This window comes from Capra hircus, chromosome 5 (assembly GCF_001704415.2).
Source record: "Capra hircus breed San Clemente chromosome 5, ASM170441v1, whole genome shotgun sequence".
NCBI lineage: Eukaryota > Metazoa > Chordata > Mammalia > Artiodactyla > Bovidae > Capra > Capra hircus.
This window is the reverse complement of record NC_030812.1, coordinates 59,556,296-59,573,121: the sequence shown is the minus strand read 5'-3', so window position 1 is coordinate 59,573,121 and position 16,826 is coordinate 59,556,296. Positions and strand designations below refer to the sequence as shown.

The 16,826-nt window shown below is 40.5% G+C and overlaps 1 protein-coding gene across 3 annotated transcripts in view; it reads right to left on the bottom strand.

The window, feature by feature from the left end:
* The window catches only part of CFAP54 (cilia and flagella associated protein 54), a 335,725-nt gene that overhangs the window by 187,835 nt on the left and 131,064 nt on the right, over positions 1–16,826 (bottom strand). For all 3 annotated transcript variants that reach the window (XR_001918076.1, XM_013963991.2, XM_005680630.3), the window contains exons 34-36: positions 15,047–15,189; positions 12,989–13,170; positions 10,946–11,173 (exon numbers count right to left, since the gene is read on the bottom strand). Coding sequence is in view for 2 of the 3 variants with exons in the window: in XM_013963991.2 (XP_013819445.2) it covers positions 10,946–11,173; positions 12,989–13,170; positions 15,047–15,189 (553 nt within the window). In the remaining variant the exon portion in view is untranslated. The remainder of the gene's footprint in view (positions 1–10,945; positions 11,174–12,988; positions 13,171–15,046; positions 15,190–16,826) is intronic.

The window sequence follows — 16,826 nt, the reverse complement described above, 5'->3', positions numbered from 1 at the left end:
TCATTAGAATTGACTCAAATGCACTCCTTTTTCTGGTTGAATAATATTTCATTGTATATCCATACCACAGCTTCTTTATCCATTCATCTGTTGATGGACATCTAAGTTGCTTCCATGTCCTAGCTATTCTAAATTGTGCTGCAATGAACATTGGGGTACATGTGTCTTTTCAATTTTGGTTTCCTCAGGGTATATGCCACCTAGTCAGATTACTGGGTCATATGGTAGTTTTATTCTTAGTGTTTTAAGAAATCTCCATACTGTTTTCCATATTGGCTGTATCAATTTACATTCTCACCAAGAGTGCAAGAGGCTTCCCTTTTCTCCACATCCTCTCTAGGATTTATTGTTTGTAGATTCTTTTTGATGATGGCCATTCTCACTGGTGTGAAGTGATATCTCATTGTAGTTTCAATTTGCATTTCTCTAATAGTGAGTGATGTTGAGCATCTTTTCATGTGTTTATTAGCAAAATCCTTTAGATCCACCTACTGGCCAGACTATCAGAAAAGGGCATGGCAACCCACTTCAGTGTCCTTGCCTGGAGAATCCCATGGACAGAGGAGCCTGGTGGGCTACAGTCCATGGGGTTGCAAAGAGTTGAACACGACTGAAGCAACTTAGCAGGCACACACTGGCCAGACTATAGCCCAATAAAGTTAGTAGGGCTTCCCTGGTGACTCAGCAGTAAAATATCTGCCTGCCAGTGCAGGAGACATGGGTTCAGTCCCTGGGTTGGGAAGATTTCCTGGAGAAAGAAATGACAACCCACTCTGGCATTCTTGCCTGGGAAATCCCATGGACAGAAGAGCCTGGCAGGCAACAATCCATGGGGTCAGACTAAACAACAATAACAACAAACCAAGTCTAGCCTCTCCTAATTTGGTGTTATCATTAAAGGTAACCCCAACAATAACATGCATAGGAGAGAGAAGGTATCAACAAAAGTAGTAAAGACCAGGAGTACTTCCACTTGCCTCAAAAAAAGTAGAGGATACATATTCCCTCCCATAAGATTCATAGTCCTTGAATTTGGAAGAGACCTTGAAAATCATCTGCTTGTGAAGTTATGAATAATAGGTGTGACATACATAACCTATGTGAATTTGCCACCTTAGCACAGTGTCTGGCACATAACATGCTCAATAAAAGATGTCATTTTGCTGATGTTATAAGCTCCGCCCTTATAGTCTAATAATCAAAAGTCAAAGAACTCAAATGACACTAGTTCCATTTACCTAAGTTCTCTTCCTGTGTGGATGAAAAATGGAATAATTTATGATTATATGTGAAAGGTCTAGAGTTATTGCCAGATTTGTTAACATTTCTCCATTTCTAAGCAACAGTTAGAACTGGACATGGAACAACAGACTGGTTCCAAATAGGAAAAGGAGTACGTCAAGGCTGTATATTGTCACCCTGCTTATTTAACTTCTATGCAGAGTACATCATGAGAAACACTGGACTGGAAGAAACACAAGCTGGAATCAAGATTGCCAGGAGAAATATCAATCACCTCAGATATGCAGATGACACCACCCTTATGGCAGAAAGTGAAGAGGAACTAAAAAGCCCCTTGATGAAAGTGACAGAAGAGAGTGAAAAAATTGGCTTAAAGCTCAACATTCAGAAAACAAAGATTATGGCATCCGGTCCCATCACTTCATGGCAAATAGATGGGGAAACAGTGGAAACAGTGTCAGACTTTATTTTTGGGGCTCCAAAATCACTGCAGATGGTGACTGCAGCCATGAAATTAAAAGACGCTTACTCCTTGGAAGAAAAGTTATGACCAACCTAGATAGCATATTCAAAAGCAGAGACATTACTTTGCCGACTAAGGTCCGTCTAGTCAAGGCTATGGTTTTTCCTGTGGTCATGTATGGATGTGAGAGTTGGACTGTGAAGAAGGCTGAGCACCGAAGAATTGATGCTTTTGAACGGTGGTGTTGGAGAAGACTCTTAAGGGTCCCTTGGACTGCAAGGAGATCCAACCAGTCCATTCTGAAGGAGATCAGCCCTGGAATTTCTTTGGAAGGAATGATGCTAAAGCTGAAATTCCAGTACTTTGGCCACCTCATGCGAAGTGTTGACTCATTGGAAAAGACTCTGATGCTGGGAGAGATTGGGGGCAGGAGGAGAAGGGGACGACCGAGGATGAGATGGTTGGATGGCATCACGGACTCGATGGACGTGAGTCTGAGTAAACTCCAGGAGATGGTGATGGACAGGGAGGCCTGGCGTGCTGCGATTCATGGGGTCGCAAAGAATCAGACCTGACTGAGCGACTGAAATGAACTGAATTGAACTGAACTGAAACCGTTCATAAAGAAAATCATACATGGGTGATACCATCCTTATGGTAGTCTAGTAGAGCAACCACACTATCTAGGTTCATATCTTCACCAACAAAAAACTGGTAGTTTTTTTTTAAATTAGCAGGAAATGCTTGGTTTATTTCTCAGACTTTCTCATAAAAGGTTTTATCTTTTCTGGTCTCTGTTCTTCAAGTCTGCCTCTGATTGAGTTCATGGAATCTTTTATTTCCTTCTTTTTAAATTTATTTATTTTGGCTGTGCGGGGTCTTTGTTGCTGCTTGAGTTTTTCCTTAGTTGCAGCAAGTAGGGGCTACTCTAGTGGCAGTGCACAGACTTATTGCAGTGGCTTCTCTTGTTGAGGAAGCAACATGTCCAGGGCATGCAGGCTTCAGTAGTTGCAGCATGTGGGCTCAGCAGTTGTGGCTCCCAGATTCTAAGCCTAGGCTCAATTGTTGTGGCACATGTGCTTAACTGCTTCGTGGCATGTGGGATCTTTCCAGATCAGGGATCAAACTTGTGTCTCCTGCATTGTCACGCAGATTATTTTACCACTGAACCACCAGGAAAGCCTTGATTTATTTCTTTTTTTTTTTTTTTTATGGAGTTCAAGTTTTTGTTTTTTTGTTCATTTCTTTTTTTTTTTTTTTTTTACTTTACAATATTGTATTGGTTTTGCCACACATCAACATGAGTCCACCATGGGTGTACAGGTGTTTCCCATCCTGAACCCTCCTCCCTCCTCCCTCCCCGTACCATCCCTCTGGGTCATCCCAGTGCACCAGCCCCAAGCATCCTATATCCTGCATCAAACCTGGACTGGCAATTTGTTTCATATATGACATTATACATGTTTCAATGCCATTCTCCCAAATCATCCCACCCTCTCCCTCTTCCACAGAGTCCAAAAGACTGTTTTATACATCTGTGTCTCTTTTGCTGTCTCACATACAGGGTCATCATTACCATCTTTCTAAATTCCATATATATGTGTTACTATACTGTGTTGGTATTTTTCTTTCTGGCTTACTTCACTCTGTATAATAGGCTCCAGTTTCATCCACCTCATTAGAACTGATTCAAATGTATTCTTTTTAATGGCTGAGTAATACTCCATTGTGTATATGTACCACAGCTTTCTTATCCATTCATCTGCTGATGGGCATCTAGGTTGCTTCCATGTCCTGGCTATTATAAACAGTGCTGCGATGAACATTGGGGTATATGTGTCTCTTTCAATTCTGGTTTCCTCGGTGTGTATGCCCAGCAGTGGGATTGCTGGGTCATAAGGCAGTTCATTTCCAGTTTTTTAAGGAATCTCCACACTGTTCTCCATAGTGGCTGTACTAGTTTGCATTCCCACCAACAGTGTAAGAGGGTTCCCTTTTCTCCACACCCTCTCCAGGATTTATTGCTTGTAGACTTTTAGATTGCAGCCATTCTGACTGGCGTGAAATGGTACCTCATTGTGGTTTTGATTTGCATTTCTCTTACATGCTCCTTTTGTGAAACTAGTTTTCTGCAAGTGATGATTCATGATCATATCAACACCAGTGAATACTGTGCTTTTACCTTGGGTACTGAAAGCACTGGATAGCAAAGTACATTTTCATCAATGTTATCCTCAGCCGTACTGACCATCTTCCCTTCCACTTTCAGGCACAGCCCACTCAGGATCTTCAGGATCTTATAATTGTCAGGGAACATCACATGATGACTGATGAGGTCCCAGTAAATAATTGTGATAGAAGATGACAGCTTCCCTGGCTTAGCAGGTACCCAGAGCTCAGAGCAAGCATGGTTCAACCAGAGGTAGAGAAGGAGCAGATGAAAAAAGTGATACAGAATTTTGTAAATACTTTTTCTGTATCTATTTCAATGACCATATGATTTTTCTCCTTTATCCTGTTAATATGGTGAATTACATTGATTAATTTTCAAACGTGAACCTTATATATCTGGGCTCAAACCCCACTTGATCATCATTTGTATATATTACATATATTCTTTGCATATTTTGTATATTGCTTGGATTAATTTGCTAATACTTCATTAAAGAGTCTGGTGTATATGTTCATGAGTAATATTGATTAATATTTTTCTTTTTGATGTACCTGTCAGGGTTAAGCTGACCTCACGTCCCAAAAACAGTATACTATTTATTATTTCTTCCTTTATGTTTGCTAGAATTCTGTAGAAAAGTATTCTGGGCCTGGAGTTTCATGTCAAAGTTTCTGATTATAAACTCAATTTAATATATTTAGGTTAATTAATTTTTATCTATCACTTTTGTGTCAGTTTTGTTGAGCTGTACTTTATAATAGACATGTCTATTTCATCTAAGTTATCAAATTCATTAGTAAATTGGATATGATTTCTATTTTTCTTTTAATATATATGGGAACTATAACCATATCCCTCTTTTGTTAAAAATAATAGTAATTCACACTTTTTTTACCTTTGTTCATCAGTATTCCTAAGATTCTGTCAATTTTAATCATATTTTCAAAAGATTAATTGATTGACTTTATTAATTTTCTGGGTTGTTTTGTATCTAATTTACTTCTGCTCTTACCATTTTCTTCTTACCAATTTCATTATTCTTTTTAATTACTTTGGGTTTAATTTACTCTTCTTTTTCTAGCTCCTATAGATGAACACTTAAATGGTTGATATTTTATCTTGTTTCTATTTACTAAACATTTGAAGCTATGAATTTCCTGCTAAGCATTGGCTTATTGCATCTCAAAATTTTGATATGTTATCATTGGTTGAAATATTTTTAAAATTTCTTTTATGTTTTCTTCTTTGACCCATGGGTTATTTAGAATTGTGTTATTTAATTTCCAGATATTTGAAGATTTTTCTTCCTACATTATATTAATCTGTTTATAATATAGCTTTTACATTATAAAGAGTAAACATACTCTTTAAGACTTAAGTCTTTTAAATTTTATTATGACTTCTATTTTGACTCTGTATACAATCCATCTTGCAGAGAGGAGCAACCCCACGTCCAAGGAGCGGCAGCTGCGTGGGCGCAGGAGGGCCCAGAGGACCTACTCCACGTCCAAGGTCAGGAGGGGTGGCTGTTAGGAGATACCCATTGTCCAAGGTAAGAAGCAGAGGCTGTGCTTTGCTGCAGCAGTCGTGAAGAGATACCCCACATCCAAGGTAAGAGAAACCCAAGTAAGATGGTAGGTGTTGCGAGAGGGCATCAGAAGGCAGACACACTGAAATCATAATCACACAAAACTAGCCAATCTGATCACACGGACCACAGCCTTGTCTAACTCAATGAAACTAAGCTATGCCGTGTGGGGCCACCCAAGACGGACGGGTCATGGTGGAGAGGTCTGACAGAATGTGGTCCACTGGAGAAGGGAATGGCAAATCACTTCAGTATTCTTGCCTTGAGAACCCCATGAACAGTATGAAAAGGCAAAATGATAGGATACTGAAAGGGGAACTCCCTGGGTCAGTAGGTGCCCAATATGCTACTGGAAATCAGTGGAGAAATAACTCCAGAAAGAATGAAGGGATGGAGCCAAAGCAAAAACAACTGTGGATGTGACTGGTGATAGAAGCAAGGTCCGACGCTATAAAGAGTAATATTGCATAGGAACCTGAAATGTCAGGTCCATGAATCAAGTGGTCAAACAGGAGGTGGCAAGAGTGAACGCTGACGTTCTAGGAATCAGTGAACTAAAATGGACTGGAATGGGTGAATTTAACTCAGATGACCATTATATCTACTACTGTGGGCAGGAATCCCTTAGAAGAAATGGAGTAGCCATCATGGTCAACAAAACAGTCCGAAATACAGTACTGGGATAAATCTCAAAAACAACAGAAAGATCTCTGTTCATTTCCAAGGCAAACCATTCAATATCATGGTAATCCAAGCCTATGCCCCAACCAGTAATGCTGAAGAAGCTGAAGTTGAACGGTTCTATGAAGACCTACAAGACCTTTTAGAACTAACACCCAAAAAAGATGTCCTTTTCATTATAGGGGACTGGAATGCAAAACTAGGAAGTCAAGAAAAACGTGGAGTACAGGCAAATTGGGCCTTGGAGTACGGAATGAAACAGGGCAAAGACTAATAGAGTTTTGCCAAGAAAATGCACTGGTCATAGCAAACACCATCTTCCAACAACACAAGAGAAGACTCTACACATGGACATCACCAGATGGTCAACACCAAAATCAGATTGATTATATTCTTTGCAGCCAAAGATGGAGAAGCTCTATACAGTCAGCAAAAACAAGACCAGGAGCTGACTGTGGCTCAGACCATAAACTCCTTATTGCCAATTCAGACTTAAATTGAAGAAAGTGGGGAAAACCACTAGACCATTCAGGTATGACCTAAATCAAATCCCTTATGATTATATAGTGGAAGTGAGAAACAGATTTAAGGGACTAGATCTGATAGATAGTGCCTGATCAACCATGGACGGAGGTTCATGACACTGTACAGGAGACAGGGATCAAGACCATCCCCATGAAAAAGAAATGCAAAAAAGCAAAATGGCTGTCTGGGGAGGCCTTACAAATAGCTGTGAAAAGAAGAGAAGTGAAAAACAAAAGAGAAAAGGAAAGTTATAACCATCTGAATGCAGAGTTCCAAAGAATAGCAAGGAGAGATAAGAAAGCCTTCCTCAGCGATCAATGCAAAGAAATAGAGGAAAACAACAGAATGGGAAAGACTACAGATCTCTTCAAGAAAATGAGAGATACCAAGGGAACATTTCATGCAAAGATGGGCTCGATAAAGGACAGAAATGGTATGGACCTAACAGAAGCAGAAGATATTAAGAAGAGGTGGCAAGAATACACAGAAGAACTATACAAAAAAAGAGCTTCACGACCAAGATATTCACAATGGTGTGATCACTAATCTAGAGCCAGACATCCTAGAATGTGAAGTCAAGTGAGCCTTAGAAAATACCACTACGAACAAAGCTAGTGAAGGTGATGGAATTCCAATTGAGCTGTTTCAAATCCTGAAAGATGATGCTGTGAAAGTGCTGCACTCGACATGCTAGCAAATTTGGAAACCTCAGCAGTGGCCACAGGACTGGAAAAGGTCAGTTTTTATTCCAATCCCAAAGAAAGGCAATGCCAAAGAATGCTCAAACTACCGCACAATTGCAGTCATCTCACACGCTAGTAAAGTAATGCTCATAATTCTCCAAGCCAGGCTTCAGCAATATGTGAACCGTGAACTTCCAGATGTTCAAGCTGGTTTTAGAAAAGGCAGAGGAACCAGAGATCAAATGGCCAACATCTGCTGGATCATCAAAAAAGGAAGAGAGTTCTAGAAAACATCTATTTCTGCTTTATTTACTGTGCCAAAGCCTTTGTGTGGATCACAATCAACTGTGGAAAATTCTGAGAGAGATGGGAATACCAGACCACCTGACCTGCCTCTTGAGAAACCTATATACAGGTCAGGAAGCAACTGGACATGGAACAACAGACTGGTTCCAAATAGGAAAAGGAGTACAACAAGGCTGTATATTGATTGTCACCCTGCTTATTTTACTTATATACAGAGTACATCATGACAAACGCAGGATTGGAAGAAGCACAAGCTGGAATCAAGATTGCCGGGAGAAACATCAATAACCTCAGATATGCAGATGACACCACCCTCATGGTAGAAAGTGAAGAGGAACTAAAAAGCCTCTTGATAAAAGTGAAAGAAGAGAGTGAAAAAGTTGGCTTAAAGCTCAGATCAGTTCAGTTCAGCTCAGTCGGTCAGTTGTGTCCGACTCTTTGCGACCCCATGAATCGCAGCACGCCAGGCCTCCCTGTTCATCACCATCTCCCGGAGTTCACTCAGGCTCACGTCCATCGAGTCCATGATGCCATCCAGCCATCTCATCCTTGGTCATCCCCTTCTCCTCCTGCCCCCAATCCCTCCCAGCATCAGAGTTTTTTCCAGTGAGTCAACTCTTCTCATGAGGTGGCCAAAGTACAGGAGTTTCAGCTTTAGCATCATTCCTTCCAAAGAAATCCCAGGGTTGATCTTCTTCAGAATGGACTGGTTGGATCTCCTTGCAGTCCAAGGGACTCTCAAGAGTCTTCTCCAACACCACAGTTCAAAAGCATCAATTCTTTGGTGCTCAGCCTTCTTCACAATTCAACTCTCACATCCATACATGACCACAGGAAAAACAATAGCCTTGACTAGACGGACCTTAGTCGGCAAAGTAATGTCTCTGCTTTTGAATACGCTGTCTAGGTTGGTCATAACTTTTCTTCAAAGGAGTAAGCGTCTTTTAATTTCATGGCTGCAGTCACCATCTGCAGTGATTTTGGAGCCCAAAAAAATAAAGTCTGACACTGTTTCCACTGTTTCCCCATCTATCAACATTCAGAAAATGAAGATCATGGCATCTGGTCCCATCATTTCATGGGAAATAGATGGGGAAACAGTGGAAACAGTGTCAGACTTTATTTTGGGGGGCTCCAAAATCACAGCAGTTGGTGACTGCAGCCATGCATTAAAAGACATTTACTCCTTGGAAGAAAAGTTATGACCAACCTAGATGGCATATTGAAAAGCAGAGACATTACTTTGCCAACAAAGGTCTGTCTAGTCAAGGCTATGGTTTTTCCTGTGGTCATGTATGGATGTGAGAGTTGGACTGTGAAGAAAGCTGAGTGCTGAAGAATTGATGCTTTTGAACTGCGTTTTTGGAGAGGACTCTTGAGAGTCTCTTAGACTGCAAAGAGATCCAACCGATCCACTCTAAAAGAGATCAGTCCTGGGTGTTCTTTGGAAGGACTGATGCTGAAGCTGAAACTCCAATACTTTGGCCACCCTGTGCGAAGAATTGACTCATTGGAAAAGACTCTGATGCTGGGAGGGATTGGGGGCAGGAGGAGAAGGAGACGAAAGAGGATGAGATGGCTGGATGGCAACACCGACTCATTGGACATGAGTTTGAGTGAACTCTGGGCGTTGGTGATGGTAGGGGGGCTTGGCATGCTGTGATTCATTGGGTCACAAAGAGTCAGACATGACTGGGCAACTGAACTGACAGTCCATCTTGGTGAACGCACTATGTGCTTTGTTTCCAACCTCCCTCAATGTACTGCGCATCAGTGCTGACACTAACTACCCCACAGTTAGGGTCAGACTCCACAGGCTTAAGGGTCAGTGCTCGCTGGAGGTGCCAGTCACAGGTCCCGCGGCACCTGAACTTCTGACTGACCAGTTGTAAACTCAGGTTCAGTAATTTCCTAGAATGACTCAGAACTCATTGACACAGTTTTCTTATAAAGGATACAACCCAAGAATGGCCAAATGCACAACGGGCCAGGTCTGGACGGGTCTAAGATAAGGCACTTCTGTGACCTTTCCTTTTGGACTCAGGGCCTGAGATCTGCTTGGTACATCAATGTGTCCACCAAGCAGAAAGTTCTTCAAGCTTTTGGTGTCCAAAGTATATTCTGAATCACTGTTATTTGGTGTAAACATATTTATGATTAGTATGTCTTTCTGATTAATTGAGCTTCTTCTCATTATGAAATGTCCCTCTTTATCCTTCAAAATACTTTTTGACTTGAAGATCATTTTATCTAATATTAATATAGCCTCATCAACCTTTCTATGCTAACTATTTTTGTAGTATAATTCTTCCAAGTATTGTTTTATTTTCAATTTATCTGTTTCTTCATATCTAGAGTGCTTCTCTTATGGACAAGTACATCTCTCTCTTTTTTTAATCCAGATAATCTCTGCCTTTTAACTGGGGTATTTAGTCTATTTATATTTAATATAGTTATTGATATAACTGGATTAGGTTATTTGTTATTTTCTATTTGTTCCATGTGTTTGTGTTCCTCTTTCCCTGCTTTCTTTAGTTAACTGACTATTATTTAGTTTTCCATTTTAGTTTTAGCTTTCATTTGGCCTTTTAGCTATATCACTTTATTTGGTAGTTACTTGGGAGATTATTAAATGCATACTTAACTTATCACATTCCACTTAATACTGTATCACTTTATATTTATATAAAGTTTAAAAACTTATTCAGTTTCATTTTATTTGCCCTCCCAGTCTTTTGTACTATCATTATCATATATTTTACATCTGAAAAATGTTATAAACCCCATGATTCAAAATATTTATGTGTTTACTAATTTTTAATGTGTTTAAGTTATATGAGGTTTGCTTCTTTTTTAATTTTATTTTCATGCTTTAAACCACAGTGTGGTAGATTTTAAATGGCTGCAAATTCTACATCTAGAGGAACAGAACAGGGACTAAAACAAGTATCAACCAACAAGCTACGTGATCTGTTTTAGGGTCTGTTTTTTTCTCTATCAAATGATTACCATGAAGATTAAATGTATTTTGGTTAGTTTCTGTAGAAGCTGGAGCTCAATAAATGCTACTTTGTTTTCCATGTAAGAAACTGATTTTCAGGCAGATATTTGTAATTAGCATCAGTGCACATTATATACTGTGAACCAAATAACAAAGAAATAAAATCAAGACAAACCAAAAAACAACTCAAGCAAAATATAAAATTTCTACTTATCCCAAGCTGTATGATACACAAAAAATTGTTAATCAACTACAATAAAAAGAATTGCCCAAATACTCTTACCTTAATAGAATCAGTATTCTGTAGTTCTATTAACATGTCAATAAGTAATTCTGCTCCCAAATAGAATGGTAAAACAGAGATACAGAGGAAATTATCCTGGCTAATAGGAAATGTCTTATACAGATCCACTGTTTGTTTATGCAGTATTTGTAACTCCTGAGTAAAGTTCCAAAGGGCCCGACAGCAGTTCTGAAGCAGAGTCCAATAGCCACCACGATGAGCAAGAACCTAAGACAAGCACAACATTCAAAAGATGCCAGTTACAGATCTCTGAGTGACTTCACCTTTCTGCTAATATTCTAAGTCAGTAATAAAAGTAACTAACATCATTTGTTATATGCTTACAGTGCTAGACACCGTGGTAAGACATTTGTATTCTAATATAACATTCTATATAACAACTCCTATGAAGTAAGTACGCAGTAGTAGTATTCTCATTTTACAGATGAGGAAATGGAGGCATGGGGCTAACTTACCCTGGGTTATGACCCTACTAAATGATGAGCTAGGACTCCAACTTGACCATTGTTCTAAGTGCTGAGAATGTCTCAGTGAGCAAGGGAAACTGGGCCTGACCTTGTGCTGCTTTTGATTAGGAAAATCCAACACTATTAAGCAGACATATCAAAGTACAATTTCAGGGAATGATACATGTTATAAAGGAAATTCAAGTAGAAACTACTCACCCTGGTAGAAGGCAATGGCAACCTACTCCAGTATTCTTGCCTAGAGAATTCCATGGACAGAGGAGCCTGGTGGGCTACAGTCCATGAGGTCACAAAGAGTCAGATACGACTTTGCCTGTGTGTACTGAACTGTAACTTCCTCCAATTTTAAAGGAAAACTGGAGAAGGAAATGGCAACCCACTCCAGTGTTCTTGCCTGGAGAATCCCAGGGACAAGGGAGCCTGGTGGGCTGCTGTCTATGGGGTCACATAGAGTCAGACACGACTGAAGCGACTTAGTAGTAGTAGTACTCACCCTGGTAAGGGTGAGAGGACACGGTGGTCAGGAGAGAAGTCCTCTCTATGGAGGTGACTTGAACAAGTCATGTGAAGGAGAGGGCGGGGTTATTGGGAAAAGAAGGGCATTTGGGGCTGAGGGAACAGGAGGTGCAAAGTATGGGTGGTGAACCTGAGGACTGAAGAGGGAGGTCTAAAGCACGCTTAGTGTTTTCAGAACCACAGAGGGGAGAGTAGACTGCACCAGGGAAAGAGGAGCTGAGTTCCAAGAGGTAAGCAGGACCCAGACCCTCTAGGCCCTGAAGCTGCTAGAAAGGAGGATGGGATGCATTGTTAATGGTCATGGGAGATGATGTGAGATGACTTCACATATTTTAGAAAGTCACTCTCTACTCCATGAAGAAATATGGGAACTTAAGTCTTTCTTTCTTATCCAGAAAGGATAGATTTCTTCTCATCTCTTGAGAAGTTTGATGTACCTCCACTTCTTGCTATGAGAAAAAGGAAATTAATTTCTTTGTAGTTAATTCCTATTCTGAGTTTAATAATCTATCAGATAACATTTAAGAAGAAAAAAGAGAAACACAGTTGAGAGAAGACACAAGTAGCCTGTAGAAGCAGGTCAGGGGGAAGGGTTAGGGCTTTCCCATGCCTAGAAAGATCTTCCCCTTTCCTAGAGGAAAGAAAGGAGCATGTGATGCCCAGGAGGGAGCAAGAGTCTAAAGAAGAAACCCTGGTCTCACTGGAGAAGCCCATGTCCCAAGCGTGGCTAGAAAGCAGCAGAGGGGTGTCTGAATATTCAAGGAGACTTTGTAGACAAGGACAAAGGGCACCTCAGCTCTGGATGATTGGATGACTAATGACAAAAGGGGTTCACCATCTCCCTCACAACTCTACCACTCTACTACTGAGACCTCAGTACCATGGCAAGCCTCACAGATGATTGACACAAAATCCAGCAAGCTTAGTCTCACTATTGAAATCAAAATTATGAATAAGGATATAAATATATCATACATGCCCAAATTGATGGGCTGAGATTCATGTCCACTACATTAACAAAGAAGAAGGACCAACTTACCATTGCTCTCCTGCAATATAAAAAGATTTTCATAAAATGATCCAAGAGAACCACATTTGCAGATCGGTCCTTTTCTTTACTGCTAAGTCCCGACTGAGAGTCTGATTCATAAACTGTTTGGGTCTTGGAAACATTTTCACCACTCATTTTGGAATTAAGAAATGCCAAAAATTCTTCAGCATCTACAGTATAAAGTATAAAGTTATTGACAGTAGAGAGTTAAGCTTCAGAAAACACAATAGGTGGCTAGCATCAAATGAATAATTCAGATAACAACTGCTACATTAGTTTGGAGAAAGCAGAGAATTGTTATGGATGCGATGAACCAGGGAAAGTTTCCGGAGGAGGAGGTGCTTAGATTAGCTCTTAAGGGTGAATCATGATTTAGCTGTGGGGGAAGAGTATGGAGAACATTTCAGGCAAAGGTGATTGGCCAAAGGAATGATGCAGAAGCAGGAAAGTCATGTTTCAGGGGAGAAGAATGACAGGATCCCACTTTTTCTTAACTTCCCTCCTAACAGGCTATTCCCTGGACACATACACTGGAAGATGAGGAGGATCCCCTGCAGTTAGGGAGTGCAGCAGCCCTGATCACTCATCCTCCCGTTGCTGTGCTATGAAAACCATGGAGGACTTCTGCCACAAACATTCTCTCATTAGAACTCTGCATTAAACGCTAAGTCTCAATTGTAGAATCTATTGTAAATTTCATAGGAGGTCTTAGGGAGCTAGAAAACTCAAGAAGATATATATATATCTATAGTAGTCTACATATGAAAACTTGGACTCTTTCTATGTCTAGGGAATTTACTTTTAAATACTTTAACAGTCATAGAATGACATGCAAGTACCAGTAAAACTGTACCCCAGAAGAAATTAAAAAGCATGTCAAGTACCTCAAATATGAATCAAAACTCCTGGGAAAGTTAACCAGCATATGAAATAGCTTGCCCAGCAATAAGCCATACAGCATTTAAAGTGTCATTTAAAAAAAAACTATATAAGAGGGTTTGCAATAACATAAAGATATCAGAGATAAATGTTTGCTCATGAAATGAGTGGTATTCAAGGTAGGTGATTACTCAGGAATAGTGTCATCAGTGCAACACCCAAACAGAGAGCCCTGCTCACATACATCTCTCCACCTCTTGGGAGCCCCTTGACACCTGACCAGAAGACGGTATTGGCTGGTCCTGCCATTAGAATATTATCTCGTTCATCTTGGAGTAAACTTTCATGGAAGGTGCTGACTGAAGATCCTAAGGCAAGATTCTGAGTGCAACTAGAAAGCAGCTAAATGATGCTGTCATGCCTGCTTGCAGCAGTATGTTTGGTGGAGTTTTTCCTGAAACTTGCGTGCATGCTCAGTCACTTCAGTCATGTCTGATTCTTTGCAACCCCGTGAACTGTAGTACACTAGGCTCCTCTGTCCATGGGATTCTCCAGCTATAGATACTGGAGTGGGTTGCCATTTCCTCCCCCAGGGGATCTTCCCCACCCAGGGATTGAACATGTGAGAGCAGGCAGGGCTAACATTTGTTGAATGACCCAATGAGTGAATACACAAAGGGCCTAGAACCAGGCATGGTATATCGATACTCAGTACAGGTTCTGAGTGGATCCCATAGGTTCTGCCTCCAAAAGGCATTCTTAGTCTGTTTGTGTTTCTCCATCTTCACCAACTTTGCCTCATCCAAACCTTCATCACCTGAGGGCAAGTTTTCACTTACTTTGGCCACTGAAGGCTATGAATATTTTTCAAAGAACATTATATTTGTTGAACGGGCAAATTGGGGTAGGGGAAAATTCAATATAAATATTTCCAAACATATGTGATGATATTCTAAAAATGCAGTAAGTTTAAAACATAGAGCAAATAAGGATCTTCTACAAAATACCACAACTCAACAAAATTCCTAAGTCACTGGATAATGATCCATGTAACTCAATGTCTATTGGGGTGCATGTCAGGGAACATGTGTTTGTGTATCTGTGTGTTCCATTTGTGAATAAAAATATCTAAAGACAATTTGATAGTATATAATGTATTTATTTTACCTGATGGTAAGTGAGCCTTTCTTTTTTTAGCTGTAAGAAGGAAATCAAGCATCACTTTATAGCTTTCTAGAGTCATTTTTCCTGTTGGTAATACTGTTCCTGAATTATACAGTGAGAACATATTAGGGTCACATGATCGGAAACTGCAAAGGGAAAAAAACTCATTAGAAGCAAAATTGAATTCTGTCAAATACTAAATAAATAAATAAATGTTTTAATGAAATTGGATTTAGCACCAAGTTACCCTGATACAAACTTGAGTGACTGAAAGTCACTGAGTCATGTCCAACTCTTTGTGACCCCATGGACTATACTCCACCAGGCTCCTCTGTCCATGGAACTCTCCAGGCAAGAACACTAGCGTGGGTCGCCATTTCCTTTTCCAGAGGATCTTCCCAACCCAGGGATTGAACCCTGCATCTCCCACACTGCAGGCAGATTCTTTTACCATCTGAGCCTTTCCATCATTGTTTAACTATCATGCTGCCAAGTAATGATGCATGAATGGTCATGTGTGACTGGACAGTCAGAGAAGACGAGTTCTCTGTGTCCAGAGGATAGCAAGGAACCCCATCTGATCTGAACTGTTTTCCCTTTCAGAGCCTCAAAAATGGGTCACTTTGCTAAAAGTTTTCTCTGTCAAGAAATCTACTGCTACTGCTAAGTCACTTCAGTCGTGTCCGACTCTGTGCGACCCCGTAGACAGCAGTCCACCAGGCTCCCCCATCCCTGGGATTCTCCAGGCAAGAACACTGGAGTGGGTTGCCACTTCCTTCTCCAATGCATGAAAGTGAAAAGTGAAAGTGAAGTCGCTCAGTTGTATCCGACTCTTAGCGACCCCATGGACTGCAGCCCACTAGGCTCCTCTGTCCATGGGATTTTCCAGGCAAGAGTACTGGAGTGGGGTGCCATTGCCTTCTCCCAAGAAATCTAAGTACTTCCTAAATGCTAACTTGGTCTAGTCCACATAGACCAGAATTTTATTTTAACCAAAATTCTGGAGAAACAGAAACTGAGTTCAAGTTCCTTGTAGATTTCAAACTGCATATTTTATAGCTGGATTACTGAAATAAATACCCTCTTAATTCATATCCCTATCATCAGCCTCTCCTTCCTCCAATCCATCCAGTATTTTGCTATCAGAAAAATGTCTTATCATAGCCCTGTTTAAAAAAAAAACCTTAATAATCTCCCACGGTATATAAATTAAAATTCAGATTTATAGACAGTTAAGACTGTCCATGTTCTGGTATCGACCTTCTCTTCTGATCATTTCTGACCACTCCTTTTCAGATGCCCTAGACTCTGGTGAAACCACTAGGGGCTCCTGTCCTGAGTTTCCTACCTGGGCTGTGACTTGTTCTTCCATCTTTCTGGAAAGCTTGTTTCCCTACCTGCACATTTTTAAATCTTGCCTGTCCATCAGGACCCAGGCCAAGTAGCTTCTCCCGTGAAACCTCTTCTGGTAGTCTCAGCCAGTAGAAAGCCTCCCTCCCACGTACAAAGACTTTATGTGCATGTCACCTTTTACCTTTATTGACTATTATTTGTGAACATTTATGAGCCATTCTACCAGATTCCAACTTGTAGATCCTGTTCATCTCAGAATGCACCTCACGCCTACCTCAGTACCTTGTTTCTAATAAGTGCTCAATGCAGGTTTTGTTTTGGTTTTGGCTGCACTGGACTTCCCAGGTAGCTCAGCGGTAAAGAATCTGCCTGTCAAGCAGGAGACACAGGTTCGATCCTTGGATTGGGAAGATCCCCTGGAGAAGGAAAT